The 20,808-nt window shown below is 40.8% G+C and overlaps 2 protein-coding genes across 8 annotated transcripts in view; one reads left to right on the top strand and one right to left on the bottom strand.

Annotated features, from left to right (window-relative positions):
* Positions 1 to 10,535, top strand: part of myo1ea (myosin IEa) — a 49,290-nt gene extending 38,755 nt beyond the window's left edge. Inside the window, exons 20-29 of one of the 2 annotated variants that reach the window (XM_040011964.1) lie at positions 1,586 to 1,700; positions 1,784 to 1,953; positions 2,032 to 2,177; positions 4,940 to 5,086; positions 5,183 to 5,340; positions 5,649 to 5,738; positions 5,829 to 6,033; positions 6,916 to 6,951; positions 8,789 to 8,958; positions 9,045 to 10,535. In XM_040011964.1, the coding sequence (XP_039867898.1) occupies positions 1,586 to 1,700; positions 1,784 to 1,953; positions 2,032 to 2,177; positions 4,940 to 5,086; positions 5,183 to 5,340; positions 5,649 to 5,738; positions 5,829 to 6,033; positions 6,916 to 6,951; positions 8,789 to 8,958; positions 9,045 to 9,121 (1,314 nt within the window). In that variant the 3' untranslated portion in view covers positions 9,122 to 10,535. The remainder of the gene's footprint in view (positions 1 to 1,585; positions 1,701 to 1,783; positions 1,954 to 2,031; positions 2,178 to 4,939; positions 5,087 to 5,182; positions 5,341 to 5,648; positions 5,739 to 5,828; positions 6,034 to 6,915; positions 6,952 to 8,788; positions 8,959 to 9,044) is intronic. The other variant, XM_040011965.1, reaches the window with a different exon arrangement.
* Positions 10,536 to 12,286: 1,751 nt separating this feature from the next.
* rnf111 (ring finger protein 111) overlaps positions 12,287 to 20,808 on the bottom strand; it is a 34,907-nt gene continuing 26,385 nt past the window's right edge. For 4 of the 6 annotated variants that reach the window (XM_040011967.1, XM_040011969.1, XM_040011966.1 and 1 more), the window contains 8 exons: positions 20,328 to 20,634; positions 20,126 to 20,251; positions 19,693 to 19,801; positions 19,097 to 19,177; positions 16,755 to 16,850; positions 16,378 to 16,464; positions 15,875 to 15,978; positions 12,287 to 13,933 (listed from right to left, as the gene is read on the bottom strand). In XM_040011967.1, coding sequence (XP_039867901.1) covers positions 13,816 to 13,933; positions 15,875 to 15,978; positions 16,378 to 16,464; positions 16,755 to 16,850; positions 19,097 to 19,177; positions 19,693 to 19,801; positions 20,126 to 20,251; positions 20,328 to 20,634 — 1,028 coding nt within the window. In that variant the 3' untranslated portion in view covers positions 12,287 to 13,815. Of the gene's footprint in view, positions 13,934 to 14,586; positions 15,979 to 16,377; positions 16,465 to 16,754; positions 16,851 to 19,096; positions 19,178 to 19,692; positions 19,802 to 20,125; positions 20,252 to 20,327; positions 20,635 to 20,808 lie in introns of those variants that run through there. The other 2 variants (XM_040011971.1, XM_040011972.1) reach the window with 2 other exon arrangements.

Here is a 20,808-nt window from a genome sequence, read left to right as displayed (position 1 = left end):
TGGGGAACGGTCACTTAAGCCCACTTAGTAACAAAATATCAACAAATGAGAGGTAGCTCAAGATTTTTGCTCGGTGCTGTTTATCTGGTACTTTCTACTGTTATAATCCATTCCCTAATATTTGTATAGGGCCTTTACAAGTAAGTGAGTACACGTGTAATTAATTAACCATACTCTAAATATATTTATTTATTTATAGTAAATACAGTTGTTTGTTTTCAGCACTGCTTTGATTTGAAGAGTCAGCCAGATGTTTGTGTAATAAAGACATTAGGAAGTTTGCCACCATTTCCTTCTCGCTTCCACTAATATTAACCAAAACACCACCTGCTGTTTGCTCCTGGTGTTGTCAGCTGGGAAGTGCAATCACTCTCACAGCCTCTGTGATTTTGTGGTGTCACTGTTTCTGTGACTCAGTGTATTTTTCTGCTCGCAGCCTTTCTGAGTGAAGTTTGATCTGCTGTGTTGTGTTTCGGTCTTGCTTGCGGTTTGTTCCTGTGGCCAGCTCTGTCGATGCCAAGCCTATTGCAGCACCGGGCAGGATGTTTAGTCTGGCAGGGAGAGGGCAGAGAGTGTGATTGCGTGTCCCGACGCCCATCGGGAAATGACATATCCCGGTGACAAGATGAGTCTGCTCATAAGTGTTAGCGAGGACCACAAACACTTGTAATTTTAAGGATTATTGTAATTAAATTCTAAGTTTTTCTACTTTAAAGGGTAAGTGTTAATGTCTTTGAGTCCATCTCGAAGCAAAGATCAGAATCCTGTTCACACTGGACGTTAAAAGATCTTTTTAGTTTAAACGTGTTCACCGTCGGCTCTGTAGCTTTGCAGGGCATCACTCTGTTGATTCAACTGCCAAACAATTTCATTACAACAATCCAACCAAGCTGTGGCTGTTTGTCGTCTGCCAAAAAATGACTGCTGCTATTTAAACAGGTGCAAATGACTTGTTGGCCTATAATCTATCAAATATATCTCTCATGAATGATATCCAGTCATTTAGAGCCAGAAAACGTCCTGTCATAAGGTTAAAGCTGAAATCTGTTTGTTTTGGCAAAGTGACTTTTATATATCCTTTATTTAGCTGGGTAAAATGTGTCGTTGGCATTAAAAATGTATTTTTCTGGAGAGATTTGACCAAGAGGGCAGCAAAAATTGCAAGAAACATAACATAATAGTTCTATACAGATATTTTAAACAACAAACAAACAGGACTGGATCGTCATAAAGATGCTGGCAAAACAGGTGATTTCTTTATTTTATATATATATATATAAGACTTTCATAAATCCTGTTGACTATTTACCAATATAAGCAAATATATCACACATGAAAAACACACAGGAACATTGGAAATCACTTTTTGGCACGACACGGGTCTTGTTGTCAGACACCAGCACTTCACTTCTGCACTGTAATAAAAATGACGAGCCGACAGCTCGGTTTGTCTATTTAACTGTACTCAGGTATGTTCTGTATGCATTCCTCCCACTGAGTTCATGTAGGTGTGTCTGTGTTTGGGTTTGTGCAGTGAGTTGAACTCGGCATGTGTCATGCTGAGTCTCGCTCTTTGTCTTTACAGCTGTTTCTGCTGGAAGAGACCAGGGAGCGCAAGTTTGACGGCTACGCCCGGACCATCCAGAAAGCCTGGAGGAAATATGTGGCCCGCAAGAAGTATGTTCAGATGAGGGAAGAAGGTGAGTGAGGGAGCGACTTACTGCCGGAAGTATCTACCTGCCTGGCGCTCCCGCTCTTATCCTCTTTGTCTGGGTTCATTCAGCTTCCGATCTGCTGCTGAACCGAAAAGAGAGGCGGCGACACAGCCTCAACAGAAACTTCGTAGGTGACTACCTCGGGATGGATGACCGGCCTGAGCTCCGGCAGTTTCTTGGAAAGAGAGAAAAGATCGATTTTGCGGACAAAGTCACAAAATACGACCGTCGCTTCAAGGTTGGTTCAATTAAATTTGCAATCTGGTTTTCCAACAACTGGCAAAATAGTAACATTGTGTTTTCCTTCTTCAAATAGGCAATTAAGAGAGATTTGATCCTGACACCAAAATCTGTGTACCTGATTGGAAGAGAGAAGGTGAAACAGGGGCCAGAGAAAGGGCAGGTGACAGAGGTGCTGAAGAGGCGGATCGATGTGGACAAGATCTTAGCGGTGTCTCTGAGGTGCAAAATGCTTCCTTCACATCTGAGTAACATCATTCAAAAGAAATTATACTATTGCCTTTTCCAGGTCCAGAGAGCTTACAACTTCTAACTCCTCCACAAAACTCAGAGAGAAAGGTTTTCTCCTGAGAGAATGATGCTAGAGCAGATATTTCCAAACTTCAGGCCAACACGGCACAAAGATGAAACCTTTAGTCCAGTCTTTCATTATCAGTCAGGCAGAAAGTTCAATATTATTTTTATGTTTTCGTAAATTCAATCAGCAGGCTTTCTTCTGCCACCCGACGGGCACGGCTCCGCTAATGACGAGACCAAAGACGAGTTCATGATCTGCAACCCTGAACTGGTGAAGGGGTTAAGAAAATGGATGTGTTATCATTTTATTCGGCTTCTTACCTAACACATTTCCACATGGTTAAGTGGCAAGTTTAAAAAGCCTTTACAATTGTATATTCCAGTCTATCTTACAATTTAAAATAGCAGCAAACTTAATTTCTTTAGTATTTTTATTTTTACTCACATTAAGGAGAATATTGGTGCCGTCCTGGATTCATTTCCACTGTCTGGGTCGACTTTGCATGTTCTTCCCATGTCTGCGTGGGTACTTTGCCTTTTCCTACAGTCCAAAGACATGCAGTTAGTGGCATTAAGCTAACTGGTGATTCTAAATTGCCCATAGGTGCGACTAGTTATCTGCCTCTGTGTGTTAGCTGTGTGACAGACTGGTGACTTGTCCGGGGTCTACTTCGCCCTATAGCAGCTAGGAGTGGATAAGTGGAAGAAAGTGGATGAAGGGGTACTTTATTTTCCATCACATAACTTTAATGCAGGTTTATTGTAGCTCAAAGCAGGAACAGAAGTCATTATACTGTCTAATAATTAATAGAATTAATAACATGTGCCACACAAATGGCATCCATAAAAACAAATTTGGTGCTTATTCTGTTTACATAAGTCAACTCTAACTGCTACGTCCTGCTGCTACACCACATCCTGCTCTCTAGAAAATCTACCTACAGCAGCATTTTTATTTTGGTGTATTTCAGAATTTACACTGCACAGCCACAAGAAAAGCCACACACTTCATTCGACCCCGTTTAGCTTTGATCACAGCGCGCGATCGCCGTGGCATCGTTTCAGTGTCGCAACAATTATTTCCATCTATAGTTGCATTCATTTTTTTTCGAAGATCTTGCACTGATGATGCCGATGAGAGTCCGACTGCTGCGTAAAGTCGTCTCCATCGTATCCCAAAGGTTCTCAAAGAGGTCGAGAACTCCGGACTCTGGTTATTGAGTGTATTCAGATAGTCAGCTGAACTCATGTCTTTTTGAGCACATGATGTTGCCTAACCTAGACCTGACCAGCTGAAGTAATTCCAGATCATAACCCTGCACCCACATGCTTGCACTTCATCCGCCTTTCTTCTCGTGCCGATCACTCCTGGATCACAGTCGGTCTCATCAGAGCACATTTCCATTGCTTCAGACTCTAATCTTTATGCTCCCTGGCAAATTGAAACTGATAAGAGTGTTTTTATTAAGGCTACACAGCTGTTCTCTTCTTGCTATATTTGTGGAAATGCTCCAACCTTCACTTTTAAACATAGCTGTGAGTTCTACTGTAGATTTTATATATTTTTAATTATGTGATTTCTCTCCGATCTCGATTATTCAGGATTTCTTTCCCCCCCGACCACATTTATCAGAGATGATGGTTCCCTACTACCCGTCCAGGACTCAGTTTTCGTAGTTTCGCCAATCACCTTAGTAGTTTTCTTTCCAGCAATTTGACTCCAATGAAACAGCTTTTTTCACGCTTATGAGACTTTAGGATTAAGTAACCTTTTCCCAGCCGAAACATATCAATCGCTGCATCAATCCCTCCAGGTGGTGAAGCTTTTTTTTTCCAGTGTATTTTTCTGCTACTTTAATCAGAAGTAAAGTGCACGCTAATGTTGTTGATTTTCAAACTTCAGCCCCTGCTCTGCACTCCTCTCCGTTATCTCAAAGCTGATGTTCTGAATCACACGTTTCTATGAGCAGAGGTACATACCAGCAGATATTTGACTGTTTCCAAAACAAGACAACATCTGATTCTGTGGACACTGCACTGCAGAAAGCCATGAATCCACTTCAAAGTCACAGTCTGGATTTGTAATCAAAGAAGTTCCCATGTTGCTGTAAATGTCACACAAGGGACGCGGAAAACATGTGGAGTATATTTAAGCTGCTTGTATATGTTAGTGTTTTCAGGTCTGACTGAAACCAGTTTAGTCCACATCTCCAAAACGTTGCTAAATTACTCAAAAATGCTATAGTGGGGAAAGAACGTTGATCAGTTTATTGTGAAAGTGCGGGGGGGGAAAAAGGAGCTGAGAGACTTATCGTAGCTTTGTTGTTCATGGGAACGCAGCATAGCTCGTTTCAGAGGTGGAGCTGCTGGAGTAACATGTGGCTTTTGAGTCAGCGGGGTAATACAGACCAGGTGGTGCAATGAGCGAAAGCAGGAGTTGTAAAAAGCTCATCAGAGAAAAACCCGACTTCTCTGGGAGGAACAAAGTATCCTTGTGCGGGTTACGGGCTCAAGCTGTCGTCCTTCCTCAGATGTGAGCCGCTTTGTGAGGCTCTTGATGCAAATGTGAAAGCTGATTCTGACTCGTGATCTTGGCTTCTGTCAAAGTTTCACAGAAAGCGGAAAAACAGTGAGATTTGATCTGTTATAACACTTAAAAGTTTCCCTTGCTTTGTTCGTCCTTTCAGCACAATGCAGGACGACGTCTTGATACTGCACGAGCAGGAGTACGACAGCCTGCTGGAGTGCATTTTTAAGACAGAGTTCATCAGCTTGCTTGCTCAAAGGTTTGAGGAGAAAACCCAGAGGAAGCTACCGCTTAAGTTCAGTAACACGTAAGTAAACACTTCAATAGTAAACATAGTAGCCAAAAGGACAAACAAGACAAAAACAAAGTCCGATGATATAAAAATGTCTGTCGTGTTTCTCAGACTGGAGATGAAGTTGAAGAAGGAGAACTGGGGCTTCTTGAGTGGCGGCGGCTCCAGGCAGGTCACATTTGTCCAAGGTCAGGGAGACATGCCTGTCCTGAAGCCTTCGAGCAAATCTCTGCAGGTCAGCATCGGACCCGGGCTTCCCAAGAATACACGTGAGTATGAACGAACCTGTGGAAAGGTTACCTGCTCTCACAGTGAGCCGTAATCCACCAAATGCTGCGTTTCCTTCTTTGAGAGGTTGTTTGTTTGTGGAGCCATTTCATGCCTTTTTGTGTTACTGAGAAAGAAGTTGTCCCTCCAATTATTGTTAGATCCAAATCCACTGTGGTTGTGAGCAGAGGCAAAACTGCAAAAATGATCTCTTTATCCAACAAATTATGGATCCAACTGTGTTTTAGTTTTGTTTATCTAAATTATTTTGCTGCTGGTTAGTTAATATCTGAATATCTCTCCCCTTTAGGCCCAACCAGGAAGAGCTTCACTCAGAGTCGCTCAAACATGTCCAGAAGCCACCAGCACACCCCATCACGAGCTGCACCGGGACCTCCAGGTACAGCGTCCGAGCAGCTCGCTGGTCACCTGTCCCGAGTGAATCATCTCTCTCACAGCTCACATGACAACAAAGCTTTTCTTTCTGCAGTTTCACACCAGAACGGTGGCATAAAAAACACCAACCATGTCACCAATCAGAGAAATTCACAGCATCACAGCAAGAGGCATCCATCGTCCCACAACTCAGCGCACCCGGTCCTGCCCAGCAACATCAACCAGGTGAAGGAGCGAGGCGGCAGTCGCCAGCAGCCGAACTTAGACTGTCTGAGAGTCCCCGATCAAGGAGCAGCAGGGTGAGAAACCGGCACACACTGTAGCCAAACAGTCCAGGCAGGAACAGACAGACTAACTCACCCACACAAAACAAGGACTTTCCCATCACCGCTTCAAGCTTTTAATTAGTTTAAATTGTGCATGAACTCCTCATACTGCTGTAAGTTACACCTGTTCTTTAGCATCTACACTTTGCTTGGTTAATGTTGTTGTCTCCCAGCTTTGAAATAAAAATGTCACAGCTGATTTGTACGTTGAAAGAGTCACCAGCAAGTCAGCAGTCAAGCAAAGCTAGCTTTTATCTCTGACACCTGTTGGCGGAATCTTAATTGTATGACTCAGGTGATGTTTCACAGAGCTCAGCTGAAAGAAATCAGCAGTTTATCAACTCATCTTTTTCATTTTCAGCTAAAAACAAATGTCGCTCGTTGTCTTTAAACTTAACGTGACACAGCACTGTTTTAGCTCAGCTTTGAAATCCCATTTGATGAGGATTTACACTTGCACCTTAAACTATGTGGATCTTTTAGTCCCAGGAACTTTTCTCAAAGAATTTAAAGGTTCCTTCTGACTCTTTGTTGCTCTTTGTTGGTTTAAAACCCTAAGTTCTCCAAAAGGTTCCTGTTTCCCGGATAAACTCATGTGGTGGAAAAGTCCTTTTTTTTCTATTGATTCTGTCTTAATAAACGTATGAAGTCATGTAATTATTTGGCGTTATGTAACGTACAGTTTTCCTGTGTTTAGACGTCCAATGTCCAAACCCAGTTTCATAAAATAAGACAGTAGTCAGGCTCGTGTCACGAACACAGTTATAAACGTCGTATTAAAATGACTTTAGACACTCTCACACATAGCTGTGTTTCTGTATTTTGACATAATTTGGATAATTTATTCTTTTGTAGTCCTGGAGGCAGACCGCCCACTTCAAACGGAGGAATGTGAGTTGGAGTGTTTGCAGTGTTTTGACTGGTGTTTCATGAGTGCAAAAGCTTGCAGCAGCAGGAAATGCTCATGCTTATTCTCTTGTATGATTAAAATTTGACTTCCTGTCGTAGTATGCAACTAAGATTTTATTTTATTTTTATTTCCTGCTCCTGCTGCTGCTCGGTTTCAATCAAGTGGGAATTCTTTCTCAAAATTTTTTTTTCATTTGTAAACAAGATTTCTGGGAGGTTGAAAGAATCCTTCTGTGCTTTTATTTATTTATTTTAATATTGGTTCAATTTTAATATCACAGGAGTAAATAATTTTATTGGGTCAATGCATAAGTTACATATGTATAAAACGGGCTGCTTCACTGCCTGCTTACAGTTCAGTGTATAAAAGACGGCTGTGTCATACGGCACTAAAAAGTGAAGCCACTGGAGATGTGCCTCAAACCTGCATTCTTTTTCATGGCCAGCAGGGGGCGACCTTTCTGGTTTTAAACAGAAGCCCGGTTGCAGTGAACACTACAGCTCATTGATCTATGGCCTTACTTATTATTTGTTTTTTTGTTGAAGTTGCTACATAAGACATCTACAATATAACTCATGTTATAGATTATCCCTGCAGGATAAAAAAAAACTATGATAAAGCAGGGCACGAGCTCTCTTTGGTCATCACGTCAGAACACCTGAATGATGATGATGGTGAATTTGCTCCGCCTGACCAGCAGGTGGCGCCATAGAGACTGCATCCCTCTTTTATTTACAGTGTACGCCGATCAGCTGCAAAATTATACCTAATATTGAGTTGGTACCAAAACAGCTCTGACCTGCCAGGGCATGAACTCCACTAGCCCACTGATGGCCACAACCATCAGGGAATAGTTTCAATGAAAAAGTGTACATGGTCTGCACCAACACTTATGTAGGTGTTACATGTCAAAGTAACATCCACATGGATGGTAGGACCCACGGTTTCCCAGCAGAACACTGTCCAAAGCATCATGCTGCCTCCACCAGCTTGCCTTCTTCCCATAGTGCATCCTGATGCCTGGTCTTTACCAGGTAAAAATGGACACACCTGCCCATCCACGTGTTGTAAAAGAAAACATGATTCATCAAACCAGGCCACCTTCCTATATTGCTCCATGGTTCGGTTCATTGTTGGGCATTTCGTTGGTGGACAGGAGTCAGCACGGGCACCTGACTGTTCTGGTTATTCTGACTCTTTTCTATCAGAACCAGCTTGAACTTTCTGGCCAATTTGAGCTACAGTAGCTCGTCTGTTAGATCGGACCACAGGAGCCGGCCATTGTTCCACATAAGAGCTGCAGTTTTGAAGGCGCTCTGACCAAGTCACAATTTGGTCCTCCTCAAACTTGCTCAAATCCTTCTAACATCAACCTTGAGGTTTTCACTTGCTTCCAAATATATCCCGTACACTAACTCGCGCCGTGGTTACGAGAGAATCAGGTACAGCAATGTGCAAGTAATGGAATGCAGCCAGTATGCAGAAAAAAGGTGCTGCTGACTTGGGATCAGCACTCTGCGCTCCTGAGGGCTTCACAAACACATTTTAGGTTCAGTTCTTCTGCGCAGGCATAGAGATGGCATGCACCATATCGCCATCTTGTGTCTGATTTATGAACTGCTGCTATCTCTTTAAAACACTTTCCGTTTGATTACAGTGTTGATTGGAAAATGAAAAATCTTAATCCTCAAATCGGTGTTTCCTGGTTGGTATATGGTATAATGAGATGGTGGTTATGCATGCCCTCGTATTCTGAGATCGACCATAGACAAAGTCACAAACGCGTTTCTCTCTTTGTTTCTCTCGATGTTACCTCAGGGCCCACAGACCGTCAGCCAGCAGGCCTCCGCCGGGAGGAGGACGACCCAAGCCTGCACCCAAACCCAAGCCCCAGGTGCCCCAGTGCAGAGCTTTGTACGCCTACGATGCTCAGGACACAGACGAGCTCAGCTTCAACGCTGACGACGTCATCGACATAATCAAAGAGGGTAAGCGCAGGGCGAAAAAGGCATCCAGGGGCTTATTTGTCATCTATTTTTCATGAGACGCTAATTTAGTCGTGTTTGTCGGCCAGATGTGTCCGGGTGGTGGACAGGACGCCTTCGTGGGAAGCAGGGACTTTTCCCCAACAACTACGTCACCAAGATCTAGGAGCTGCAGGTTTCACAGCACACGGAGGAGAGAACGCTTCATCCCAGCTGACCTTCTCAGAGGAAGGGGCGGAGCTTAGAAGCTTACAGTTGGAGAGAGAAGCACAATGAGACACTTCCTCCACTTTACTGCCTTAGAGTACACGAATGTAACTCCCGGTTACACCAGCAGACTAAAAGATCATCGAGCTTGAAATGAGGCTCTAAAGACAAAGAAGACTGTTTGACCCCAGGGTCTGATTTCTTTTCCCTTCACAGTCCCTCTGAGTACTGAACAAAACTATTTATTGTATTTATAGCTTCTGTGTTCTCCTTACTGTCATTTATATCTTGCTGAGGACTTTTAGCTCAAAACCTTTTTGAAGCGCTGGAATGAAATCTGCTAAATCTGTGGGACCAGGCTGTGATTTTTACTCTCAACACGTTGTTTCGTTTAGCTTGTTTTAGATGAAGGTTTGATTGCCGAAGCAAACGTGGATGTGTCCGTGTCAAAAATGAAGTGACTGCTGTTTTACCAGGAAATATTTATTTTTGGTGCAAAACTGTAACTACTTTCCAGGAACACATATTCATTAAATCGCCACACTGTGATTTCTAATGATTAGAAATACCAAAGCAATACCCAAACCAGTCAAAGGGCAGTGTAGTAAAGTGGTTAATCACTATGTCTTTGCTTTTCTAGCACACCAGTATATTAGACTAACAGTAGAGGCCATGTATACTGTAACCTGAGCATGCTGTCTGCGGTCTATTAGCACTTTATTAGCACCGGTACTACCTTGGACACAGACATCGTTCATGCCACAGCCAGTAAGTCAAGTTGATGAAGGACAAGTTACCAAGATAGCAATAAGTCGCTTTGGTAATTAATTTGTTTACATTAAATGTTAAAAACAGGCATTTTAGATCTGATTCTGTATATGTGTTCATATGTAGGAGGATGCCTGGTGCTGGTTAGAATTTAAATTAAATATTTTTTTGTTTTGTATTTTCTCTGAAGGATTTTAACATGCTGGTTTTCATCTGCCTTTGTTGCTCACAGATCTGCTTTATTTCCTGTTCCGCTCGGTGTGGTTACTATCACAGATCACGGTGAACGGATTTTTGTTTCGTCAAGTGCACCGATTTGTTTTTAGGTGAATTTGTTGGCATTTTTCCCTGTGGCGCTGCAAACTATTTAACTTGTGCTCGACTGTTTCTGCACATCTTTTTGCACTGCTTTCATTACTTACACATTCCTTTTTTTTCCAAATAAAATAACCACATTATACTCTGGTCAGTGACAACTGCTGGGACTTCTGTCATAAAACCTCTGCATCATGAAATATAGTTTGAACAGATGGTGGAAAGTATCCTTGTGCAATACACAACAGTAGATCAGTCCTTTAATAAAGCATGTAATACTGCATATTTAACTGCTTTGGTTTGTTTTATTGTCAAAGAGGCTTTCATGTTGTTTACATCAAATTCTGACCCTGCCATCAGAATCTCACAGCAGATGTTTTTCCAATCTTCAGTTCTGTAAATATTTGGTGAACCTGTGCGATTTGAAGGCTGAGTTTCCTGTTCTTAGCTGACAGGAGTGGCACCCACTCCTTAAGGTCAGACGTTTCTACATTCATAGATACTTTTCTTCATACTTTGGATTAGTTTGATTAGTTTTCACTTAATGATGCCTTTCTATCAGCACAAAGCAGTCTGGTCATCGAGACATTCTCTGGTGTCAACAAGGTATTTTCTGTTTTTGAGGACATTCTCTGTAAACTTTAGATTGATTATTTTGGAAATTGGTACTCAGACCTGGACCGTCTGTCACCAACATGGACGCCACATTCAAAGTCACTTAAATAACTTTTATTTTTCATTCTGATGCTCAGTTTGAAAGTCAGCAGGTCTCATCTTGGCCTTGTCCACATGCCTAAATGCACTGGGTGCTGCCGTGTGTTTGGTGATTAGATATTTGCATTAATGAGCAGTTGAATGGTGTACCTAATGAAGACCTGGAGTGTAAATGTAGTGATGTGTATGCCTTTTTTAAAAGTAAATGTCTAAGCTGCAGATTTAACTGTTCAGTAATTTTTTACCAAACTCTGTTTAAATTGTGTGACTGTTTTCTAAAGATTGTCTCTCAGCCCAGCTTTACAGGTACAAGAGACTTTTACCTTGAAATAGTTTTGCTCAGCTGAAACAGGAAAAAAATGTATCTGTGCTGGCAGGAACATTTCCTGCTTATGTCTTCTACATTGTTTTTATTGAGGAGGATCTGTCACACCCTCCACTGTGCAGCTACACTCAGGGCCACAGCTTTGCTGGAAGACTGCGTTTCATTTCCACCTTGTGGCTACAATCGGTACTGCAACATTTTGAATAGTTGACCTTTAACATTTATGTTATCTGAGAAACGTCTTCTTTTATCGGTTGTGATAAATGCGTTTATCTTCTTTAGACACTAGTAGTTTTTAATCACATTCATTTTAACTATGGACCATTTCGAAAAACTGACTAGACTTGCTCAGTTTCTTCTGTCTTTTTGCTTTAACAAAATAACAATTTCCTAAATGGAATCACCTCACTCACCTGGTCCATAACAGAGACTTTCTAATTATTTATATCAACTTATTAAAACCAGAACAGCACTGATTAGAGAAAAATGATTGATTAAAATGATTTTACATTAATTTATTTGAAAATAGAAGTCCTTTTTAATAATACAATAAATAATGACGATAACGAGAAAGAATAAACTTGATATCATCTACATGTTCTCGATCGAAGGCTTTCTGAGATTACATATCACAAAAACATCTGGAGGTCAAGCACTAGGAAAGTTTGGAAACTGCACATCTATTCTATCTATATCTATCGCATCAGATTAATATATAATGAGATTAGTAAAGAGTAAATGTGCCTGTAGTAATAGTGATCATTTTCTATATCTGACTGATTTTTGTACATTTGTGTATTTATTTAACCCAAAGATGACGTTTGGGAAGTCAGGTCTGTAAATTTGTGCTTTTATGTTGGTTTTTCTCCAATATAAAAGATTTAAGCTTTTACGTGATCTTTAAGCCAATGCAAATTTAATGACAGATAAGCATGTACTATGAAAGCCAGTGAGAAACTCGCATGTCTGATGAATCAGAAAAACGCCAAAGAAACGACACAATTAAGTTATCCAAGTTTATTAATATCATTTTTTAAAACTAATAGAAATCCCACAGAATATGATCCTGGTGCCTTTAAGTCAATGAATGCATGGCTACCTGCTTTAAGTACTGCATTTCAACACTCCATTCAAAATTGTAATTTTTCAGTTTTTACTATTCGTCAGAGTGGAAATACATGGCCTCAGCACACTGTCATATTCACTACGGTCCTCCTACCCTTTTCTCTCTTGTGCAAGTCTATGCGAGTGAGTTAGTCGACAGCATTAGTGTTTTTTTCTTTTCTTTTCTCAGCGGCCAAAGCAGACGCCGCTGCTCAACTACAGAGAGACAAAAAAGGGAGGGTGGGTGAAATGGTTCGACGTGTGAGAATAAACAGTAAATATTCATCTCCGATTGAGCTGTGTATTTCCCTCTGAGCACACACGCACGCGCGCACACATATACACACAGGAAATCAACGCCACTGCCAGTATCAAATTGACAAAATGATCCCAGGTTGCGGGGTCGTGCGTCGACCTGAGATCACCTCACATAAACCTAGCGTCCGCAGGCCCGTCTGCAGGAAGGAACCCCAAACAGAATGAAGAAAAGATTCACAGCAGATCCCGACAATCGTTCGGTTTAGAAAGAACAGTCAAAGAGAGGGAGGTGACATTCTTTTTTCTTTGTCCTCTAAAATACATCGGATGGTGGCGGTAACGGTGTTGTAGTCAAAATGAAGGTGCTGGAAAACGGGGGAAGGGGCGGGTGGTGTAATCGTAGCAAAGCGTGTGCATATTCTGGGAGTGAGGTGAACATCTGAGTTTATTTCCACTCTAGAAATACTGGGTGTGCACTAATACAGCAGCTGATCTGTTAACATAGTTCCCTAGTTAGGAATGTCTTGATTTACTTAAAAAAAAAAAAAAAAGGAAAGGAAAAAAAAACAAAAACATCTCTCACTAACAATCCACATCTTCTAAACATAAACTAATCAATGATACAATGATTGGTAAAATGAATCCTGCAATGTTTGTTTTGTTTTTTTTGTTGTTTTTCTTTTTTTTTCCTTAACTGGAGGTTGACATTCTATTCTAGTAAAGCGAGGCATTAGGTTTACAGAAATGCATCTTTACTAGAGCAGCTATCCTCACCTGCAACTTGTTAGGCCGTTTCGAGCCCACGTTATATGTGCAAAGAAATGCATTGCGAGGAAACATGCAGAGAAACAGAACGCAAATGACACTTGAGGAAACGATCAAAAAAGCTACATAAAAGCTTTATAAATACAATAAAATCTTAAACCCTTAATGGAGAATTCTAGCTGTTGTAGTAACATGTGATAGCTGGCACTCTAGGCTCAATGCTTTTATTTTTTTCTCTGTCAGATGTCTTTTTTTTTTTAATATCCTTGCAGTAGAGCTGCTGCAGGGGTAATTCATGCCATCTTTGGTTGACTGCAGTACTGAAGAGAAATTAATATGATCTCAAAATAAATTTTTAACAAAAGGGTTGTTAGAAAAGAAAAAGGGAAAAAAAAAAAACAGCATCAACTCTCAGCAGACAACTGCGCCTCAATGTCCACTCTGCAGATGGGGCACTTCTTATTGGTGAGGAGCCACTGATCCACACACAGCTGATGGAAGAGGTGCATACACGGTAGGCGTCTGGAGGGGAAACAGAGGAGAGAGACGTGAGACAAAGAAATAGATTAAACAGGTTTTCCCTTTCCCTATCCTGTCTTCCTTCTCCCCAACCCGTCGCCCCTCCCTGAGCCTGGTTCTGCCGGAGGTTTCTTCCTGTTAAAAGGAAGTTTTTCCTTCCCACTGTTGCCAAAGTGCTTGTTCACAGGGGGCCATATGATTGTTGGGTTTTTCTCTGTATGTATTATTGTAAGGTCTACCTTAAAATATTAAGTGCCTTGTTGTGATTCGGCACTGTATAAATACAGTTGAATGGAATATTAACATGCATGATACAGCAGCACTGCCTGATCATGAGCTTAATTAAAATATAGTTTTGGGTTTTTTTAAAAAATCCGATGAAAACAGCGAAACCTATTTCAAAAACAGAAACGATTACACTCCTTTGTCTACTAAAATCTTTGTTTGTGGTCACGTGCAAAAGCCAGGAAATCTGTCTGTTTAAATCTATAAACTATATTAATATTATTCTGAATTCATGCATTTATACTCAAATAACTGAAAGTCAGAAATAAACATTCAACCACTAAAATATTTTTTCTGTTCAGGATGCAAGTAAATAACACATTTTAAAAACATTTTTTCTCATTTTGTAAAAATTTAACTTGATGGATAACAACAATAATTATAATTTAGCCAATTAAAAATATTGTTTAAAAATATTAAAGAGCGTGTGCATATCAGTGAATTAACCATTACAGAAACAGAAATAATGATTTTGGTAATTACAGTTCTGTTTATTTGGCATAAATGTTATACTGAGTGGTGATATTAATAAACTTGCTAAGCACTATGTTACTGTTCAGCTATTTTAAATGATCACCAGTGCACCGAATCCACAGCTAACAACAGGCCCCAAAAACAAAGCTTTAAAAACCCAACATCTTTAGTTAATCAGAGACTGAAATTGTTGTTTTCTGTCACATTAAGTCTTAAACAGGAGCCACTGTTGTGAGTAAAATACAAGCTGTATCAAAACCACTGACTCCCAGCCGGGGCTACCCTAACCCAACAAAATCCAGTGGATAAGCTATACAAACATACAGCTGAGTTATTGGTACATTAAAATGTCATTAAGGTTAAATTAACATTAAAATGGCTCAAAAAGTGAATAAGTTGTATTCTGTAGAAGCTGCATAAAAACAGCTCAAATGAATGAAACTGCTGCATGCTGGTACCCTCAATGCAGAGATGGGTTTAAATACAACAACAGCTGAAAGAAGTCAGGAAATGGCTGAAATAGTGAGCTAACAGCTGTAACAGTTGTCCAGGGCGCACCCCGCCTCTCGACCTACGACAGCTGGGGATAGGCTCCAAAAAACAGAGTTAAGTATATTTTACAATGTCAGACACTGTCGATGAGGAAGTTTTTGATTTGACCGGATAAAAGTGCCTTTAAACACTTGAGCCCATCGTATAATTCATATATTGAAGTTTTCATCTGTATTCCCTACACACAAAGCTGCCATCTGCTTCCTCCAATTAGGGAAACACTGATTTTAAAAGACAGTTTAAATGTAAGAATAAAGACTAAATGCTTTTAGTGAGTAACAATAATTAAGGGATTCGCAATTTGTAGTAAACAGTAAAGAAAACAGAAAAACATTTAATTTTTCAGTTTCTCTTAAGCCAACAGGGGGCAGAAAATCCTCTTTAACATAAATACTTGAGTGAGTGCCAAAACGCAGCACCATGAGGCTTGTAATTTTAAGGCTCTTTGGGATTTTCTGCTGATTACTTTAATGCCTCTGGGTCTTTTTTTTTTTGACATCCTATGAGACAATGTGAAACGGCTAAACTACACCTGCTATCCCACCTGTCTCCGTCACACCCTTGAAAGCGTAATTGAACACACAAAACCGAGCGCGGCGAGCGGGACGAACACCCAGGAGGCGAGACATTTACCTGACATCCTCCCCCTCCTCCAGTATTGACAGGCAGATGGTGCATTTCTCCTCTGTGTCTTCATCTGCCCCCTCGTCTTCGTCTTGCTTACCGTGCAGCTTTCTCTGTTTGTGAGAAACGTTTGTTTTTGATGAGCAGTGTCGATCAACAACTGCTATTACAGATGGTTAAACAAAATCCTATGAATTCAAACACAAGCTACTCAATTAAAACACTGTAGTAAGATTAGAAGTATGTATTAAGTTTGTATTTAAAAAAAAAAAAAAAAAACAAGTGATATTTTTTCCGATAAAGAGGTAACTATGTTTACAACAATACATTAGATTTGGGGACAGAGAGAATGGTCATTTTGTCCTGAAACAGAAAAATGTTTTTTAATCAAATCAAAATGATTCAAATCAAAGTAATTAGCCGAATTCCCTGGCCCCCAAGACTAACACTAACATCTACTGTACATGTGAGCAGAGACATGTTTCCAAATTGATTTGTTCATTATTTCTCACCGATTCTGGGTCTGCGTGCATATTTTTCCCAATAGATGCCCAAGCTTCAGGGGTTAACTGTTGGTCAATGTCTCTCTCCAACACCTTCTGTATTGGGTGGCAGGGTGTTAGATTGCTTATTTAGATACATTTGGAAACCTCTACGGAAACTTTCCCCCAACAGATATCGTCACAGCTGCAAATCTCTGGTAAAAGACACTACAGTGTTTTTCTAAATGCTGGCAAAACATCAGATGTTTGAAATGAGCACAAAAGACCACTGCGCACTCTGTCCCAGAGGCAACTGCAGCATACATTCACAACTATAGACAGCAGCTTCAAAATCTGTAAGCACATTATATATTTATTACAACACACACACTCTGACAGGTCCTCACCTTTTTGTACTTGTGTGGGTAAGTGCACCTCTCTATGGTTCCCTGAGAGGCTCCTCGGTTCACAGTCCCCAGTCTCTCCTCTAAATGCAGCAGGTCCTGATTGGAGGGGAAAAAAGCTGACATTTTCTGTACAAACTGACATTTTTCTTCATGGAGAGGCTTTACCAGCTGTTCGATTAATCAATTAAGCAGATAAAGCCTTTGACTAAATGGGTTTCCAAGTAGTCATCGAAAGTCAGATTAATATTTCTAAATCAAGCCAATGGTTTATGCAGTGTCAGCAGGACAGCTGTGGTTACCTACTGAGCCACTCACTGTGCTTGTTGGCTTGTTGAATTGCGTGACTTGGCAAATAAATTCAACTCACTGAGGCAGACGGCTCTGTGAGACGAAGCTTTCACGTCACGACTGACAGACACGTGTTCTGGGAGCAATTTTATCAGGTTAAAGGTTGCTCGTGAACATCTGGCCACAGCGAGCTCAGAGGTCAATTCACCATTTTGAGACTGTGAGTTGGGGTTGCAGTGTGAGAAGCTCAAAACGGGAACTATTTTCTTTCTATTAAACCACATTCACCACCAAAGACGACGTGTACCGAGCTAACGTTACAGCTCGTTGTGAAGACGAGCGTTACAGCTACAGTTATGAAGACGCTATTGATCTTTACATCCTACCCCGATGTCACAAGTATGAACCTGCCAAAGTTACACGCACTCCTTTTTCTTGCGGTGATGTGGTTGATGGGTACAGTTTTCTTCAGCAGAAAGAAAATCAATTCCTATATGAAAAAATGCCAACGTTTGTGGAATTTTCTGAGCAATCATGTGATGATTGCGTGGACATGACGCCACTGGTGAATTTTTCAAATGTACTTATTTGGTGTTTCAGGCTAAATAAGGCAACTGGGATTGAGTTCCTTTTATATTCAATAGGAGGGAAACATTTTAGATAACATTGTAAAACTCAGACTAAAATAATCTGCAGTGAGGTCCATAATTTGTTGCACAACGAAGTGGTTTTTGTAATTTAGCTGCTAAGATTGGATTTTAAAAATCAAACAATCAATATGCCACTGATATGTAGACTTCAACCTTTAAGCTGAGGGGTTTTATGATCATTTTAGATGAACCGTTTAAGAATTACAGCAAATTTTATACCAGCTGGTTTGGTCACTTCTAAAGTTCCTTACACCAATGTGGTCCAGTCTTAAATAGAATGAATTCTCTGACCACCTCAACAACCCCAAAAGATCACAGATAGCATTACCGTCTATAATCAACAGATGCTTTCATGAATATAAATACATGTAGGGTTTGGAACAAAGTGCAAACCACTGGTTACAGGAAGAACAGATCAGAAAACACTGCTTATAGAGTTCTGGGGAGAGAAAAAAAAAAAAAAACTTGTGTACACGTGTATATATGTATATATAAATATATATGGACAAGACGAAATAAACGAAAATGAACTTGTACTATGGGTAACGATCAAACTACATCATCTGTCAAACCTGAGGCAATGTTATGACACGGGCAAATATAGCTGCCAATGGAACCGGGTTACCAACGATGTGACTGCTGATAAAAGCAGCAGAATTGTGAAGTACAGGGCAACACATTCTGCTCAGATTAAGACAAATGCTACCAAGCTAATCAGACAGTGCCTCACAGTACAAACGGATAATGACACAACAGAGCATGCTTAAAGTTACCAAATAAATAAACTGTAGGCTGAGTGACCCATAAACACTGAAGGTGGCAGCAGTAAAGGGCTGGTAGACTGTCTCAAATTAACCAACAAGGCATTTGATGATGTCCACAAATTCATCCAGGAATTGAAAACTAATGAATATAAATTTATGTTATTTCATCAAATAACAAATTTCCAGATGCTGAAAATGTGGGACAATCACAAACTGTGATGCCGTTTGATTTAAAATCCACTGTGGTGGTGTAAAGAGGCAAAACTACAACACTTAAGGATCTAAATGTAGATGTGCAACAGGCCTCAGTGAATCTGATTTTGGTTAATCTGTCTCTTTAATAACCCTGCACTGTTTATTAAACGCTAAAAACTTTCCTTGCACAAACTTCCACTAAAACACCGTCTCCCTTCTTTTTCCTGCGACAGCAGCATTCATCCGATTCCAGCGTGCATTTTCAATAAAAACAAACCAACACTGACGCCATGACAGGATCACAATAATGCTGAGTCATGCGGAGATGAGTCAAGCCATTTTTAAAATTTATAGTAACAGACAACCGTGATGAATGAAACAGTAACTCGTACTCGTGTTTTGACCCAACTGTCCTCAGGCTTATACATTTACAAACAGTACTCACCTCATAATTTCTTCCGAAGCCAGTAATTCTAGATGAGATGTACCTAATGTGCGGGTAGGTCACTTCAGATATGCCAGTGTGCTGCAGGGGAGGAAGTTTCATTAAGTTTAGCCTTAAAATACAAGGAATGCAGTCAGTCACACTGTAATGTGGCCCATGAAGGGTGTTGTGTCAGCTTAGCTTTATTAAAAATAAACAAAACCAACATGTGCTGCTGCCATTTCTAAAACTGAAGCCAAGTTTCAACAAAATAATTTAATTAATTAAAAACTTCTGAAAATGCAGGCACTGCATATGTGTAATGATAAAGGTCACAGATGATAGATTCCTTAATATAATAATAACATCACAACTGTCGGCTATATTTGCGCAGGATGAGAGTCGAGGATTTTTTTGGATTTGTTGAGTGTGCACTCGAAATGGTTGATGAGCCACTATTAATTGCTAATGAATTATTCATGGGTTCACTAAACCATCCTTGAAATAACTGATGTTATAAATAAGGAGCAAACTCCATTAATCGCAGCCAGACTCCATATAAAAGTGATTCATTTTCATGTATGCTAATGGATGCCTGTGTGCTGAGGGTTTCTCACCATGAAGGGGATGGGGAAGTGGTGCAGTCTTGGGGGAGGGTGGTAGTGTGGCAGGTGGGAGTGCAGGTGCCCTGAAGGGAACGGGGCTACGGCTTCGATGCCGAGCTCCCTGTTGACACAAGGCGGTGAGTCATTATTACATCAAACCACATCAATCCAAATAATCATGTAAGTGCAGTCACATTAAATATCTATAATACTGTTTCTAAAGGGTACTTCACTTCATGGGCATTCAGTTTATTTAACATAGAAAAATAACTTCAGTTTGTGACATTATAGGAAAGACTAAAAAAAATAAATAAGTTGTGACACTGAGATGGGTCTCCATGTTTCTTCTTTGCTTTCTTTTTGGTAGTTATGAAATCTAGGAACCACTGGATTAGCTAGTATGAAACTTACACATTACACACATTACACTCCTGATGATACTGACCATGCTGTTCTCTGCTCAGGCTGGCGAGGATGGGAAGACATAGTTTGTGGCACATGGATGTGGTGCCCATGGCCGTAGTTGGGGTGCATTCTGTGGGGGTGTGGAGGAGGACGCTCGTGTGCTCGTCTGGAAAGACAGGAAAATACATGTTCAGCAAAGAAAAGCCATCAATTATGTAAGTTTAGCCTGCACTGGTACTCACGTGGGGTGCTGCATCATCCTGCGCCTCTGAACCTCCATCCTATACATGTGCGGCAGGGTCTGGTGGTCCGCAGGGAGATGTTGGGCCAGCTGGGCACTTGAATTAGTGAGGTGGTGGGTGGACAGAGACGGGGGAGGGGCGGGCGGCACGGCGTGGCCTGGCGGGTGGGATGACAGAGGTGCATGAAAGGTGTGGGGAATGAGAAATTCACCTTGTGCTGGGGTCTGAGGTGTAAGCTGGGGGTTCCCATGGGAATGAGGACAGGCGGAAGAGGACTGATGATGCAGTGAACGTGTTAGAGGGCCATCTGGGTTTGACAAGAGATAAAGGGGAAAAGTTAAGACTGTCAAATTATGCAAGGATCTTCGTGTTAAAAAAAAAAAAGAACAAATAAATGCAGATATCTTCCGTTTCCAACCTACTCCAATCACAAGCCTAATAGTTAATGGAAAATTATCCCTTTAAAATAAAATTATATATA

Source organism: Simochromis diagramma, unplaced genomic scaffold, assembly GCF_900408965.1.
Source record: "Simochromis diagramma unplaced genomic scaffold, fSimDia1.1 OVJJ01000603.1, whole genome shotgun sequence".
Taxonomy (NCBI): domain Eukaryota; kingdom Metazoa; phylum Chordata; class Actinopteri; order Cichliformes; family Cichlidae; genus Simochromis; species Simochromis diagramma.
This window is presented reverse-complemented; position numbering and strand designations above follow the sequence as displayed.